Source organism: Chelon labrosus (assembly GCF_963514085.1).
Source record: "Chelon labrosus genome assembly, chromosome: 3".
NCBI lineage: Eukaryota > Metazoa > Chordata > Actinopteri > Mugiliformes > Mugilidae > Chelon > Chelon labrosus.
The window spans coordinates 3,216,794-3,234,451 of record NC_140339.1 but is presented as its reverse complement, the minus strand read 5'-3'; the positions used below and the strand labels follow the sequence as shown (position 1 = coordinate 3,234,451).

At 41.9% G+C, this 17,658-nt stretch overlaps 1 protein-coding gene across 1 annotated transcript in view; it reads right to left on the bottom strand.

Annotated features, from left to right (window-relative positions):
* Positions 1–4,120: 4,120 nt before the first annotated feature.
* adamtsl5 (ADAMTS like 5) overlaps positions 4,121–17,658 on the bottom strand; it is a 38,095-nt gene continuing 24,557 nt past the window's right edge. Inside the window, exons 8-13 of the mRNA XM_084541156.1 lie at positions 12,038–12,124; positions 10,254–10,417; positions 8,367–8,577; positions 5,577–5,696; positions 4,921–4,992; positions 4,121–4,840 (exon numbers count right to left, since the gene is read on the bottom strand). Of these exons, the coding sequence (XP_084397282.1) occupies positions 4,500–4,840; positions 4,921–4,992; positions 5,577–5,696; positions 8,367–8,577; positions 10,254–10,417; positions 12,038–12,124 (995 nt within the window). The 3' untranslated portion in view covers positions 4,121–4,499. The remainder of the gene's footprint in view (positions 4,841–4,920; positions 4,993–5,576; positions 5,697–8,366; positions 8,578–10,253; positions 10,418–12,037; positions 12,125–17,658) is intronic.

The window sequence follows — 17,658 nt, the reverse complement described above, 5'->3', positions numbered from 1 at the left end:
ACTCTCACTCGGTAAGAAGCTGTAAAGACGGATACATTTATAAAGTTTTACTGTTTGATTTTAGTAGTATTTTTTTATTTAGGCTTTTAATATTATAACAGGAGGAAATATTCTAGATATTTTTCTGTAATATTGCTACAGAGGCACACGTCCTAAACATTAAAAACTTTCTTCAAACTGAAGAATCTGCCCTGAATCAGAGAGCCTTGTTAGTCCTCTGACCGTACACAAACAATCAAAGGTTGTTGAGCATGAGCAAATCTTTCAGAAGCTCCAAACAGGCGGCGGAGTGCAGGTGCAGACATAAGATACTGACACATTTGTCTGTTTCAGATCAGAAATTATAATCAGACTGTACGGCCTCTCTGCCGGCGGTGCCCAACCATGTTTTTCCTTCTTGGCAGAAGATGTTCATTCTGGTTTAGTCTGAACCGTCTGAACACCACAGACACGTTTAAGTCTTTTTTTTTTAAAAACATGCCCAGTCTGTCTTTTTATTCTTATAACCTAAAACAACCTAAATACTTAAGATTTCAATCTACTTTGCAAATATGTTGTAGTACAAACCTTGAAAGATTGACTCGTATTGTGGCACTTCGTCCGGTCCAATACGCTTTGTACATATCTCCGTAAATAAAACACAACTTTTTGTTTTAAAATTTCCTTTTGTACAAATCTAATTTCATCACAGAGCTTTAGCTTTGGACACAGTTACGCTACCTTTTCCGGTCTTTATGCTAAGCTAAAGCTAATATACTCCCGGTTGTAGTTAATGCACAACAGTGGTGTTGATCTTCTCGATGAACTCTTTGTCCACAACTTTCCAAAATGTCAAACCGTTGCTTGAACATCTAATGAGAAGTTTTCTATGTACTACTGCGAATTTCTCCAAACTAATAACCGTAACAACAGCTAACAAACCAGAAAATGCACAAATTCATTCATGAACTCTCACTTCCTGTTTAAGCAGCTCACGATTCTTTTTATTTTCCGACCCGAAGCCAAAGAAAGATTTGTTCATGTGTTTAAATTAAACCTGAAGTGTTTGAGATCTCAAGAACAAAACAAAACAAACAAACAAAAAAATCATCTCTGCATTGTGAGATTCATTCATAAATTTAACTCGAGGTTTACTAGAATAAGAGGCAGCTAAACAGAAACGTGTGACCTCGTCAAAGGTCAACACGCGAGAAGCGTTAAAATGCCGCATTTTACTTTTTTGTTTTTTAAAAAAAAATGCATGCTACCATTGTGTTGCTTTACAGTGCATCATTCACTTCTATACTGATCGCTAATGTCCAGATAGAATGAATATGTGTTTACATTTTGTTTTGCAATTGTTGTTCAATTATAAAAAAAAAAAAAATGAAATGAAACCAGGAGTGCTTAAAAAAAAAAAGTACTAAAACTGTTTCAGGTGGGATAGAAGCTTCCTGTCTCAGAGTCGACTGTCTGTGATGACGTTCATACAGTTAATGAGCAGTAGTCCGGCTCGGTAAAACACATGAGTACAGCTACACCAATCAGCCACAACATTATGACCACTGACAGGAGAAGTGAATAACATTTAAACCATCTTGTGACAGTTCAGTGTTCTGCTGGGAAACTTCTGGACCTGGCATTCATTGGTGTGGATGTTACTTAGACATGTAGCACCCACCTAGACCAGACCAGGCACCCCCACCCCATAGCAATGACACGCCTTGATGGCAGCAGCCATCCCCAGCAGGATGCAGCCTGACACAGGCACACACACAAAAACACTTTAGGAACAACTAAAAGGAAAAACATGAAGAACAGCACAAGGTGTTGACCTGGCCTCCAAATTCACTAGGTCCCAAACTGATCAAGTATCTGTGGGATGATCCACAGAGGTCCCTCCCCTCAAAGGCCCCCCCACTAACAACATCCTGTAGCCAGAAACCACAGGACACCCTCAGAAGGCCCATGTCCATTCTCTGATGAGGCACCACAAGGGAGACCTACACAATATTAGGAAGATGGTCATAATGTTATGCCTGATTGGTGTATATTATCTGCAGTTTAATGTAGTTTTTCCTTTGTGGTAGATGTAAAACTTTCTTTGTCTTTCTTTCTTTATATTTTTTTGTAAATACATTGTTTTCTTACAATTGTTCCTGTTGTCACGTCTGGTTTGTTCACAGAATCACATGAAGATGCCACTTATTAACATTTTTCATAAGATTCAATAACTTTACAATGAAGACTGGGTCATTATTATTCATACGCTACATGGCAGAAACATTTTTGGCACGTCGTATATGAGGTTTTAGAGAGGATATGATATTCCATAACACAAGGCACAAAGTTTAACTGAACATTTAACAGACTGAAAACTTTCTCAAAACAATTATAGTCAAATTAACGCTTAATAATATATCTGCAGCTAATCAGTGCCACACAATAAAATACTGTATATTTCCAACAATCTCTTTCTCAGCGAAGTATCCGAGAGAAGACCTGATTCAACGCACACTATTAAAAAATAACAATGAATACCACAAATGAGCAGTGAAATACATTACACAAGCGACACACAAGTAATGTGTTATGATTTAAGCTTATTATTATAATTATTATTATTTTATCTTATACATAAATACATCGTGAAACAATACGCTGTTAGATACAGGGGCTAAAGACAAAAGAAAAATCCACTTTCTGAACCAAATCTGCTTATTCAATATTAAGAGCTGCTTTTGCACATTTCCCAAGATGCATTTCAGGAACCCAATTAGAGGAAATGTGCACTCAGCAGATTTAGACTTAAGAGCTGAAGTTAGAATAGTTTGTTATTATTTGGATAATATTCTCCAGCTGTAGTTTTCTATGTTGCATTAACATGAACCAATTATAGTCAGAATAAAAAATGTCTCATGTAAAGAGCTCAGTCAGAACAGACTGATCTGATCAGAAGGAGGTTTCAATAATCAGGTGTAGAGGTGGTGGTTTAACCTTTAATTACCATGTAAACCCTTGATGTTGCTGGTTTCTCTCTGGTTCTTGGAATAAATCCATTCTCTCTAAGCATGTCTGCTCCATGTGGGGTAAACATCAGGTGAGGAGTTTCCAGGAGGGACAGAAACATGGAGGTAGAAAAACACGATAGAATCCATGTGGACAGAGACGTTGGAGACGTGGAGACATCTTGGTCCGTCTTCTAATACTCTATCAGTTCAGAGTTGGAGATAAAGTTGGCAGAAGACTCTTCCATCTTCTGGTATATTTCCTGCAGACTGGTTGTTCTGCAGCAGCAGAAACACCCAGTTTTATATGGGCTAATATTTTGGGCCATGTAAAAACATATTAAGTTAAGATTAAAGTTAAGAGTTAAGATTTTATTAGCCTGGAAGCCAAGAAGAACTTCAAACAAATTTTTTGTGGTGGACGCTGGTCTGGAGTCTCTCCATTGGAAACTGATTATGCTTTTGCCAAGATCTGCCAGGCCAATCAAATCATTTGGGCGGGACTGTACGTAGTGATGGACAGAAGAGAAGCCATACACGTCATCTGAGTGCTGTGGAGTTGAATTAGTTTACAATTAAAGGGCTCTGATTGGTTGGAGGACTATCCAGCTGATGCAGAGGTCTTTTTTTTGAAAGACGCCCCATAATAAAACCTAAATGGAGTGGAACCAGACTTATGTTCTGATAAGAACTGATGCCATGCTATATTGTGTTGCATCCATTAGCATTAATTGTTTCGGGGTCATTATTTTGGTTTGTCAAATCAGATCAAATTGCCGTCCATGCATATAGATCTAGGGCGGCACGGCAAGAAGGTTCTGGGTTCTAATCCATCATGGGCTGACTGGAGTTTGCATGTTCTCCCTGTGTCTGCGTGGGTTCTCTCCAGGTTCTCTAGCTTCCTCCCACCGTCCAAGGACATGCTGGTTAGGTTCATTGGTGATTCTAAAATTGGCCGTACGTATGTATAATGTAATCACTGGCTACAAACTGCATCGTAGTTGGCCGGACTAACAAGGAAACCCATCTTTTACTGTTGGTATCTTAGATAGCACAAATGATTGCTGCTGTAATAAACCTACAGCGTTGTTAGAAGTATCTTCTGGTTTATAAAGTCAGATGTTTTTGGGCAGTGTATCCGTATATGAAAAAGTTTAGGTGGATTTTTTTTTTACCTTAACACTCAAAAATACAAAAAAAAAAAAAAAAAAACAGCTGTGGAAAAACAACAATAACAAAAAGGCTGTTTCAGTCCATGTTCTTCTCTTTGGTTTGTGTTTAAAGGTGGACACAAGCGTCCACCTAAAGTGCTCTATATGGTACAGTAAGCTGGTCAGGCTTTTAAATAAATGTCTTTTCTTTTTTTGGTTTCTAAATGTGTTTCAAACAAGCATCGTCTTCCTGCAGAGATGCCATCCTTGAATTCATCAGGACATTGTCTGGATCAGAAGGAGTCTGATGTGAGACGTTATAAATGAATGAGGCTTCAGTGTGAGCATCGCTCTGTGTCTCTTACTCTCGTCCCCTCAGCTCTGCCGGCTCTTTGGGTCCTCGGTTGCTGCAGAGCCTTTCGAGCGGTCGCAGCAGCTCGTCCTCTCTGGGTCTGTAAGGCACCACGTAGCTGTCCTCCTCCAGCAGGATGCGGTTCAGCGTGTGCTCGTAGTTAATGTGACGACGCACCATGAAGATATACTGCTTCCCCACGTCCAGGTGGGGGCAGTCGCAGACGTTAGGGACCCACAGGAACTCTCTGTGCTCCAGGCGGAAGCGGTTCCGGTAGGTGTGGACCATCTGGACGTCGTACCGGGTCTCCTCGCCTCTGTACAGCTTCCCGAGGACTCTGGCCCGGAAAACTAACAGGAAGCAAAGATATTTTAATAAGTCAGTATTCTTGTGTCACATGCTTCCACCAGACAGCAAAGTTCTGTCTTACCAAAATCCTTCTGACAGTACTGTCTCTGGCGCTCCCGTCGACCTTTGACTCGCTGGCATTTCCCACAGTGCCCTGAAGGATGAACCGAGCAGATGCATCCACATGATATTACATTAGTATCTCATTAACAGAGGCCTCGGCTGAAGAATGGGACTTTATGTTTCAAAAAATAATAAATGGTCAAAAATGTGGGATACAAATGGCAGCACATGATAACGCGTAAGGTTTTTGGCACAAATAGCGAAGTTTGGATGTTTCCTTCAAGAGGATTAAATAAAAAACTGTTAATCCATATTTGGTGTGATCATGTCTTAATAAGCACTAATTCAATTTTCATTGGTATCTTGAACAATGTGCCACAGTCTAGGGGATTAGAGTTTTTGTAATTCAGATCATCTGTTGCAAGTGATTCTTGCAACTGAAGATCTTTATAAATTTGGGTCTATGCTTTGACTAAATGGCCAAAAACATAACACACTGCAATGTATATTTCTGTGAAGTTTTCTGTGAAGTTTTTATACTAGGTTAGGCATCCGGAGACATCTAGATATTGATCTTTCAACAACAAAGCATGCAATTTCTGCACCATCTCTATGGTTCATTGGATCGTGGTTAGTTGGGTTTAGCTTGTCGGGATGGGGAGGCGTTGAACGTACTTCCAGGTGAGGGCTGAGGGAGGAGGTTCCTGTGGTTCTCCTCCCGCTCCAGACGAGGCAGGATGGGCTGGTGGCGGCCGTGGTGAGGAGATTGCCTTGGTGGCTTCACAGGCCTCAAAACTAGTAGACACAAAATAGATTTTTAAAAAAAATATTTTTACCATTTTACACTTAAATTGAGCAGTTACAAAGATTTTAAAATTTCACTGTGGTGTGAAAACATTGAATTTTGCATGGTGAAAAGACACAGTGCATACAGTTACTTGTGTCACCTCACTGTGTTCTGCTCCAACGAGCATGGCCTTAAAGTCCACACTGTAACCTGACAAACACCTTACTGGCAATTTTAGCAAGAAATCCATTCACAGCTAAATGTCTCCAGAGAGGCTACTCAGATTTACTACACCACTGGATGGAGTCTGACACAAGGCATAAGTCCTGGGGCCGTGTGCAGATCCTCATGCGAAGGCGAGTGTTCAAGGGAGACACTCAGGCACATGTGTACTGCAGGTTTATCACCAGACACAAACCAGCTGCATTCCTCAGCAGCAGGAACCAGGTCAGCATGCAGATAAACTATTTGAAACGAAACGTGACCTGAAGATGGATCTTTCTTTTTTTTTTTTTCAACCCACTGTACGACACGCACCACAAGCGTTTTCACTAACGGTGCCTGATTGGAGCTCTTGTCAGGTCTGTGTGGTCTCAGTGTTAAAGTCAGGTCACCTCACATGTGCAGCTTCTTTATGCATCATTTAACATTGCACAGCAGCAGCGAATGGCTCAGTCATTACCTGAAGTGACTTATTTCTTTTAAAACAAACTGTGGCATAGTTTTTCACTGAACACCACACCGCTGGTCAAAAAAGGCTCAGCAGCGGCTGCGCTCTCCCTGAGGAGGCTGAGGAAGTTCGGCATGTCGCCTAAGATCCTCAGCAACTTCTACAGCTGCATCATTCAGAGCTGCTGAGAGGACCACCAGGACTCCACTGAACCTCTCTGCAGAGCATCTACCAGCATAGAGTCCACAGAGAAACTGCCTCCATCACTAAGGACCCCACCCACCCCCAACATGGACTGTTCACACTCCTACCCTCAGGCCGGAGGTACAGGAGTGTGAAATGTTGGACCTCAGGACCGAAGAGTCCTTGATCCCCACTGCCATCAGACTCCTAAACAGCTGACAGGAGTCTAGAATCATAGACTAAAATCATGTCATGGGGCAAGTTCATAAATGAGTCCTCACCTGAAGTTAGTTTGATCAGATTAATCTTCTTTTTCCACAGTTAGTTGTGTCTTAAGTCTCTTTTACAGTACTGCGGGACATCGTAACCTACTGTACGTACGTAGCCTACGCCGGTTCGAGTCATTTATACTTATGCGCACGTCAGTCTGGCTCACTCTGTAACAACGTCACCCAAACGCTAGTTGGCCCTGTGGATTTTTTGCCAGTCGGGTTAATTTTTATTCTACTTCCTGCTTCACTTCACAAAAAACAATGGCAACTTGCCCAAATTTCACCGAAGACGAGTCGTACAAATGTTTGTATCTCTGAACCTCCTCAGTTAACCTTTCCTCCATGTGTTCCATCCTTATTGATCAAAAACAATCAATTCAAAATTTGGGGAGATGGAGAAGCAGCCGGAGATACTAAAGTGGAAACACGCTACTATCAAGCGCGCCAATCACAGTCTGCATCGCCATAGCGTGGAGCTAAATTTCTGAGGAGGTGCACGTCAGGCTATGTCAATTTGATGCAGAAATCGAAACCGCATATCAGTCCTAGAGGGTTTCTGGCCATAAATGGTCCAGACGCTTTGTCACGACAGACCGTAATAAACACTACAACAATATCATATGGACGTCCTTTAAATTCCCAGAAACCTCCACAGCTTCATGACGACTGAGCACCTGGATCTTTAGATACAATAAAAAGCTCTTGGTAATGGTAAAAGTAATGGACTTTGAGTTTATTTATATGTTTATACTTTTATTGGCTCTACTGAATCTTCTCTAATCTGCAGAGGTGTTTTATTCTCTTTCAAACACAACTGATGTGGCAAAGCTGGCAGCTCATTTAATCGGTCACGTCCTGTTTCCAGTTCGACGACTTCTCATATCGAAGCAGTATTTTTTTAAGCAAGTCTTCATTACTACTATACTTGCATCCCTTATTGTATAAAAGCTTAAAAGCAGTAGAGTAAGGCCTCGGACATTGTTTGAAACTTGAATTCTACTTTAAGGGACGGGCCTCTTCAGGTTCAACGGTTTTGGCAAATGAAATGGAAACTGCTCGCTGTGAATTTGGCAGACTGTAAATAGAGCAGCTTAAAGACAGCAGAGGTGCACCGCTTCAGGTACTGATGATAAAATAATCTGTGAGCTCTGGTTTAAGTAATTGTTCCTGTTTGGAGGCTTTGAAAACATCATTACGCTACGCTGTGGTTTATAACACAGCAGGGTTTTACAACTCTGGAAGGAGACCAAGTGATGTGTGTAAGTGTGTTGTCAGATGACACTAGTTTGTATTGCAGCAAAAGTTAAGCCAAGTACAACTTTTTTCTTCCAGAAGCCTGAGGGAGCACAGAGCACAGTGGCCTCATTGAAGCGAATGACATGGTTGTGTTTGATGCACCACTCATCTCTGCTTTAACACAGCCGGAGGCTTCTTCCAAACATCAATGGAGACTTGACTGACATGGTTATAATTGATTAACTTCTTATAAAACTCCTGCTTTCATCTATGGATCTTCTTAAGGGTGATTAAATGAAGCTGGAGGCAGGTCTTACACCAGAGCGGTCGGGTGGTGCTGGGGGGAGACCGGGTAGTGGTGGTGGTGGTGGTGGTTGTAGTTGAAGTGGTGGGTTGTTCCCAGGGGAGGTAGCTGGCAGTGTGGTGAGGCTGACGCAGCGGGCTCCTCAGCCCGTGGTAGAGGTCGTACTGGTCTGGTGGCAGCCAGTACTCGTACTCGATCCCTGGGTTTCGGTCTGTCGCCAGAACCTGAACACAAGAACAAAATAAAAACCATCCACGTGGGTCTTTTCTGTTTTCAACATTGACACATACCAGTGTTTCTATAACTGATTGTAGAGATAACCCAAGTGGTTTTATTTGGTCCTGATCCAAACCTTTAACGTCTGGTCATTTGATATTCCAGGGGCTATTTGAAGCATCTTCTCACCTCATTATGCTATGAATGAAAGTTAAAGTGGGAGAATGTGATTCCTGGTACCAGTGTAATGCAAAATATAAAGAAGAGTTGTTGGGGTTGCAGGGACATTTGTACAGGAGTGTAAATGAGAGTCTGCTGCTTCATCTTTGGCCTAGTTGAAGAGGCAGACCTCCAACAAACAACAGTTTTTAGCCTCTCACTAAATTCAATAAAATAAAATAGAATTTGATCTATTTATAAAGCGTCAATAACACAATAAAAACCGTCTCAAGATGCTTCACACTAGCCTTAGCCCAATTAGAATCACTAACGATCCTAACAAGCATGACTTTGGACGGTGGGAGGAAGACAGGGAGAACATGCAAACTCCACACAGAAAGGCCCCAGTCGGCCCCAGGATTAGAACCCAGAACCTTCTGGGTTGTGAGGCATCAGAGCTAACCACCACACCACTGTGCCACCCCTGTAGAAAATAAATTAATTTGACTGTTTTCTGCAACAGAAAACTTGAACTGTTTGGACAAAAATCAGATGAAATTAACATGAAGCTGACCGGTTAAATACTAGATGCTTTGGACATTCCCATCTTGTAGTTAGCAACATACCTTCTAGTTTGCTTTATGAAATACTGGTTTGTTTTTTCACAGTTTGTCCAGGATTGGTCCTGGCGTCCATCATGTTTAATTTGTCCTTGTGCTCTTATAATCCAAAGGGTTAAAGTAGCAGTAACTAAATAAAACAAAGGGATTGACCAGGTTCACATAAAGGAGAGCCATCTTAATTAAACCAACATGACTTGCTTATTTAAAAATATAAGACCATTATAAAGTTCTCCCAAGATTGTGGATAACCCCAGGCCTGAGCATTTTCATTAGGATTAGATTATGGGCTAAGAAATAACTACAACCCCCCCGGGAAGTCATCACGATGGTTATATATTTATGCCCATTATGCAGAAGGCATCAGGAAAGAAACAGTCTTGCCTAAAGGGAAGCATTGTTTCACAAATCAGAGACTCGTGTTCTTGCAGCGCTGCAATAGTTAGCAGCTGTTTCTCTGCAGATTCAGGTCTGTTTGTGGAATACTGGTAAAGATCCTAAATGAAAGCAATCAGTTATTTATTTGAACCTGGTGTTTCTCTCAATGGTAACAAAAAGCAGAAAACCTTCAATTCTAGCAGGGCCTCAATTAAGTCAGCATGGTTTTAATATACTATATAATATACGTACCTCACGTACAAACAATTAAACTTTATGATGGGTTTATGATGAAGCCAAAATTAGCAAAAGCTGTTTCACGTTAGCAGAACTTTAGCTCCTGGGAAAAGTTTATTTTATTTTTTTTTAAATTACGAGCAGATAGTAGATGATTCCAACATCCTGTCAACAAATCGCTGTCAGAAAATAATTACAGGTTCCTACAGTCCTCTCCTGTGCTATGCATGGGTGAAAAGGTTCAAACTGATCACAAATGCAGATGTTTCGGTATCTTTGGGGACTCTTACCATCAGATGGAGGTCTTCCTTGGTAGGTCCCGGGACCTCGAAGCTCTCCCAGGTGTCTGCAGAGCGCCGGTACAGCAGTTTGGTCCCGGCCACGTTATACTCGCCTGGAACGCTGATCTTCCAGTTACCGTTGATCACAAACTGGGAGCGACCATTCTGCAGGGCTGCACGAGGCAGGGAAGTGATTGGATGGAAGCACAAGGTACTTTATTTTACTTTATTTGCACCAGTTACACAACATTAACATCTATGTGGATGTATGTATGTGATTGGCTGGCCCGATGCCGCATGACCAAGCCCACCTTGCAGGTGCACCATTGGCTTACAAGTATACACTGGTCAGGCAGAACATTATGACCACTGACAGGAGAAGTGAATAACATTGACCATCTTGTGTCAGTTCAATGTTCTGCTGGGAAACTTCTGGACCTGGCATTCATTGGTGTGGATGTTACTTAGACATGTAGCACCCACCTAGACCAGACCAGGCACCCCCACCCCATAGCAATGACACTCCTTGATGGCAGCAGACATCCCCAGCAGGATGCAGCCTGACACAGACACACACACAAAAACACTTTAGGAATAACTAAAAAAATAAAAATAAATAAAGAACAGCACAAGGTGTTGACCTGGCCTCCAAATTCACTAGATCCCAAACTGATCAAGTATCTGTAGGATGATCCACAGAGGCCCCTCCCCTCAAAGGCCCCCACTAACAACATTCTGTTGCCAGACACCACAGGACACCCTCAGAAGGCCCATGTCCATTCTCTGATGAGTCACCACAAGGGAGACCTGCACAATATTAGGAAGGTGGTCGTAATGTTACGCATGATCGGTGTATTTGGCACTTTTAAAACAATAAGTGCTTTAGATAAAAAGATCAGATGACTAATACAATGCAATAAAAGAGAAACAAAGTACAAACAGAACAAAAAGATTAGTGGAAGGAAATAAAACGGATCATAAATCCACCACTTAAGCAAATCTATTGGGAGAGCAAGGTAATAAACCAGGTACGACGTGAGAATGTTACCTGAGCAAAGGCTAAATGAGTCAACAGCCCTAATATTATTACTAAGTTGGTTCCATATGGTCTGAATCAGTGCAGCAAAGACACAATCACCTTTGAGCAGAAAATGGCAAGGCCAAGGATAAGAAGACTGTAGTGGCTGTAAGGTTGTGTTGTGCCTTAAAGGTGATCAGAAGGATTTTGATTACTAATTAATTTTATTGGGAGCTAGGAAAGAGATGCAAGGACTGGGGGTTGATGTGGACAGAGAGACTGGTTCCTGTAAGCATTCTGGCAGCTGTATTCTGAACCAACAAAGGTAGCAATTACAAATCCACGTAACCGGGTCGAGTTGAGGTAAAATGAAAGAAATATGCCAGCTGGCTCCATCGGGGCAGCTGTCCGTCCTAAGAGCAGGGTGAGGGATTTTCCATGACATGAGATGGAAACAAGTACCTTCACCTGGCTGGCCTCAGTGGTCAGATAAACCCCTTATGAGTGTCCCTTTTCAAAACCACAGTATGTGCCATTTCAGGGGGGCCTTGTTTTATTTTGGCCTCATAAACGAGGATGAGAATAGATGCCCTTGGTTATTATGTTGCCTGGAAAACACACAGCGGGCGCAGAGACCAGATGGGAGTACTGAGACCCTCCTGTTTCTAGGTGAAGTCTACAAATTCATTTTAATGTTGCTGCTTTACTCTGCAGCTCAGCAACCAGTGAAGTAAACTGACGTAAACAAGCCAAAGCCAGGTGTTCTGAATCTTACCTAGATAGTTCCTGCTGTTATCAGTGACTCGGATGTGAGTGGCTCCGGCTGGTATCATGGCCACCTCGTTGTACCCGAAAGGCCCGCCTGAAACAAAAACAGAGGCAGTGAGTTGTGAGCTTGGATTTAAAGTCAGTTTCCCCTTCATGTTTAGCTGCTTCACATGATTAAAGGAAAAGTCACTTTCTGTTTTTATGAGCCAGGGACACGAGTGCTGCTCTGAAAGCGATGTTAATACGAAGTAAAACGAGGCCAGGTCTTGTTCTTTTTACGAGAACTTATTTTGAGTCTAAATGAAGCGGAGCATTAAGAGCCGGTTAAACCGTAATCCCTGAAGAGTGTCTGTTACGTTTCAGAGATGGTTCTGGGTTCACCTGTGAGCCAGTGTTTATAGTGAGGAGAGGTCAAACTGAACGAGAAGTTATTCATGTGGTCGAAAATAAAGAACATGTTCCCTCCGCTGAGTTTACAGGTCACGGTGAACTAACTGACTCATGTGGACTACTGCCATGACCAGACTAACCTACTAAGGATTATTGTTTTTGACATTTTTGACCCAGATCGCTTAGAAACCAACCACAACTCTGGATCTGATGAGATTAAACTTGTCTGAGTTATTTTATTCAAATCAAAATTTCCCCAAATGCACTTGTTCTAGATTCTTACATGAAACAATAACTTAATTTGCTGGTTTTCTGCAGCAGTAAACTTGAACTTTGCAGAAAAATATCTCATTAAATGGACATGGCACTTTCAGGGTCCCTGGAGTTGCCTAGACCTGGTCCTTGTTGAAGGTCTTCAGGTCTTCTGATCAGTTTATCAGGCTGGGCGTTTCCTCTTAACACGCTGCTCACACTACAGTTAAGTTGCATTATGTGGATTTAACATCCTTTACTCTTTTTTAATTAAATACAGAAGACTAAAATCTGAATAACTCTTGTTCTGCTTCACTGATGCATCACAGCTATCTCAGATTCCAGGCTCTGTGATGATCTCAGTGTTGTGCTAAAATGGAAATGAATCAAATGTACAAAAGACGTTACAGCAAGGTTGCAAAATACTGTAGTGGTCATGTGGTTTGCATATAGTTACAGACTGTGTACAGTTAAGTTCATGTTAAATGTGTTAAACGTCACTGATGACTGGTTATAAAACAAACCTGTCATCGTTTTACAGCCTGGACATTTATCATCCCACTGTTCAGATTCCTGCCTGTTTACCTTGAATGAACCTGGAGGACTAAGTTAAACCAGTACGTGCCAGATAAGGGCCAAATGATTAACTTTGGAATTTATGACTGTGTGACACTAATCAAGGCTAACGTTTTTTTTATAACGTATCAGAAAAGGATGTTTTTCTGAACACTCATGTTTCTATTAAACAACTCCTCACCAGTACTCCTTCAAACTAAAGAAGCTACTTGGATGAAACATCTTGAAGAAGTAAAGTTTCCCTCGTTTCAGCTTGTTCAGGAATACACCATGTCATTAAACCCCTTCTTATATCTTCTTAGTGGAACATTTTTGGCTTGTCTTTGCAGGCTACGCTCTTGGTATCAATTACAACATGTTAGCTTGAAGTTACGGCCAATACACACACATATATAAATATATACACTGCCTGGCCATAACAATAGTCACCACCTGGATTTAACTAAGCAAATAGGTAGGAGCCTCCTATTGGATAATTACTGCATGGGTGATTATCTTTCAGCTGGCAACAAGTTATTTAACCCCAACTGATGCAATGAGTAGCTTCTCATTTCTTAAACAACCATGTCTAAAGACACATCCTGTGGTCGTGGAAAAGATGTTAGTCTGTTTGAGAAGGGTCAAATCATTGGCATGCATCAAGCAGAGAAAACATCTAAGGAGATTGTAGAAACTAATAAAACTGGAAGGATAGTGGGGAACCATCATGAAAGTGAAAGTAAGATCATTTCCACACGTACAATGTTAAGGGAACTCAAGGGATTGAGACTGAACAGCTGTGTAGCCTTAAGAAAACCACTAATCAGTGAGGCTAACTGAAAAACTAAAAAAAAGGCTTCAGTTTGCTAGGGAGCATAAAGATTGGACTCTGGAGCAATGGAAGAAGGTCATGTGGTCTGATGAGTCCAGATTTACCCTGTTCCAGAGTGATGGGGGCATCAGGGTAAGAAGAGAGGCAGATGAAGTGATGCACCCATCATGCCTAGTGTCTACTGTACAAGCCTGTGGGGGCAGTGCTATGATCTGGGGTTGCTGCAGTTGCTCAGGTCTAGGTTCAGCAACATTATGTTGCCCAAAGAATGAGGTCAGCTGACTACCTGAATATACTGAATGACCAGGTTATTCCATCAATGGATCATATTCCAAGATGACAATGCCAGGATTCATGGGGCTCAGATTGTGAAAGAGTGGTTCAGGGAGCATGAGACATCATTTTCACACATGGATTGGCCACCACAGAGTCCAGACCTTAACCCCATTGAGAATCTTTGGGATGTGCTGGAGAAGGCTTTGTGCAGTGGTCAGACTCTGGCAACTTTTTACTGTCAGCTCATTTATACTGTATATAAAGCTTTTCTAAAACCAATAACTTGCTCCACATGGAGTACCTGTGGATTCACAAGAAAGTATCTACAGGGTAACACACATCAGCATCATGATAACATATGTAGCACATGAGAACTATATGTAGTAAGATGGCAGGAGATAAAAGTGGAGAAACACCTTCATGAAACCCTAAAAGTCCAGTTGCACTCGTTCCTAAAATGTTCTTTGAAACGTTGCCATATATGGTTCAGCAGTTTTACATCAGACAGTTTTTATATCCAGGATTTAATATCTTAACACTCTAAGCGTCATTTATCAGCAGTCAGTTAGTGATCAGTGATCAATATGATGACCTATAATCATGTTTATCTGAGAAGGCAGGTCGTGCTTCACACCACGGTGCCGCTGTGATGGTTTTATGATCTGTCATTACCAAACAATCAAACTCCTTGAAGTCAGTAATGTTTAACTGAGATAGATGGTTTGCACTGTCGGCTCACGAGCACAAAGAGACGCGGTGAGTGACATTTATGAATGAGCTGAAATCGCAACCATTCATTGCAGAGTGATATTTCACTTGTGAGCCAAACCAGACAGAGGCAGGGACAGCTCTATGGTCCGCCCGCTGCTCTGCACTGAAAAGCAGCTGCATCCATCAAAGCCTGTGAAGGCCGTGTAACGTCGGTTGCTCCTGCTTACCCGTGTCAGAGAGAAACTATGCACAAGGTTCATCCGCAGGGCTTAAGCTATATGAAGACGTAGAGTTGTGACCGAGGAAGTGTCAGAGTTACAGACAGGCAGCGATGAGCTTGAGGCCATCTGACCTTGGGAGGAGAGCTGCCCTCCGTCAGTTCTGCCTCTGCTGGGAAACACAGCTGCAGGAGGAGAGGAAAAACCTCCCCAAGGCCACGGAGGCGCCAAAACAAAGCGGCCATTATCAGCCTGTTTTCTTCTTGCTCAATCTGAGCCATTACGCCTCGGTACTTTATCTGTCAGCTCTGCTCGGCCTGCACACTGAGCCACAGTTAGAGACGAGTCTGGAGCCAAGTCACACAACAGAGGTGTTCTGTTTGTCTCCGTACATGTGTGTCCGCGATGTGTTAATATCAAAACTCAATGCATGTTTCCCTGTCCTGCTGTCTTGTCTTTTTAAATTTCCTTTGTTTTCCACATTAGCCCCTACAGTCTAGGACTGTGAAGGTTCTCAGTCATCCAGGTCAGGTTATGTTCACAAAACAAAGCTCAAACAAGGGCATCTGGGCTCATAGAGTTTCTTGCAGACATTTTATCCAAGTAGTGTCTTTAGTTGTAAAAGACAAAGTTCAGTGCAGTAAAGAATGAACAGACCCATTCACAAATGCATGGCTGAGCACAGGAGAGGCCAGGATTCAGCGGTCCACCTATACCTGAACCGATGGTTTGACAAAGGAGCAAAGGAAGACATCTAGGTCTGAGGTGGACTGAGATATAACCTGCCATCAATTTGCAACCCATTCCCCAAGAAGTTTCACCCCTGTCCACACCTTGAGACTGGAGCCTCTGGACATTAATGGGTCATTAGAGAACCATCCCATTGGGGTAGGACAACTGAATCAAAACAGGTTCCTCCAATTACAAGTAAGTAACAGACCTTAGTCATGAGACTTTTAGGTGGGCAACACCCACAGAAGTTCCTATTTTAACCCCAACTCTTCATCTTTAGAACTGAAGAAGCTACTTGGATGAAACATCTTCGAGAAACTCTATACGTCCAGTTGTCCTTGTTGCAGCTTGTTTATTGGATCTAATCTTAGAAAGCCAACAATCCTGAGTAGGTTTAAGAATAATGCGCATTTCAAATATTTAAAGCATAATGTAAATGTTTTCTTCATAGAACCAAATTCATTTTCTCTACGATTATTGATAAAGTTCTCTATCATTGACATCTGCACCTCCATTCAACAGCTGACTTTTCTTTGAGGGCTTCCTCTGCAAACATCCAAGCTCAAGTGAGCTCTTGTTAATGACATTATGATCACATTATGTCTTAATGCTCAGAATACATGCAGTATATCCTGAGAAGTAATCAAGAAAAAGTGAAGTTCAGGCACATCACCAAAAGATTATGACCTTGTTTCCATCGCTTGTCCTTGTCGGCATAGGTGTGTTAACCAGTGATACCAGGTATGACTTTTGAGAAACATTGCAAATTAAGTAGTGATCGAAGCAGCAGTAACGCTGTGGAAAGCAAGCAGAATCTGAAGTGCAGCTGCAGTAACTGATTTTACCCTAAAGGGGGCAGTGATGTGCCCTGTAGTGTCAAAACTCCCAACAATTCACCCCAAAAATAAGAATCAGAACTAAATGAGCAGAAATGGACAAAGAAACATATTTTGAACATTATCTTCAAAGTCCTGCTAAAAGTTATTTGCGTTTAGTGTCAATGAACCGAGCAAGGAGCTGAGATGGTGAGGTACATTTATATATAAAAAGTGTGATTAACCTGCGTCATCTTAGTAAATTATGCGATAAATCACGATTAAATATTTTGGTCTTTTGACAACACTAATAAACATAAGTCAATATTGATACTGTCTCTACCAGCTGAATGTTAAAGGTTTAGTTTGCTTTCCTTCAGTTTACACTGCACATTTCAAAGCAAACTGAGTCACGAGCAGCCTGGTTAACCCGTTCATAGTCCAGCGTACCGTACAGTATACTGTCTGTGAGCAAACCATGGGAAATCCTGCAGACTTCCTTCCATCACATTAGTCTCTGAAGGTACCTCTGAGAGTAGAAAAGGTTTTGGTGGCGTCGAGCCAGAATGGCCTGGAGAACTTTGTGTTCTTCCTCCTCCTTCCTGAAATCTTAACCACTGTAATTTTGGGCCCGTTTGTTGGCTGATGTTCCTCCTGGACGGCGGCCAAGTGCTTTTCTTTGGCACAACTGTTACCATGGTTAATCTTCACTTTATCAGTGAGCAATAAGCCTGAATGACACTTGAGCGGGAAATCACAAAGGCCCGGGAATTATCCCACGCATCGTGTTTATCTGAATCTGCTCCAGTACATTCTTCGTGGAGATAATGTGATGATTGTGTGTGTG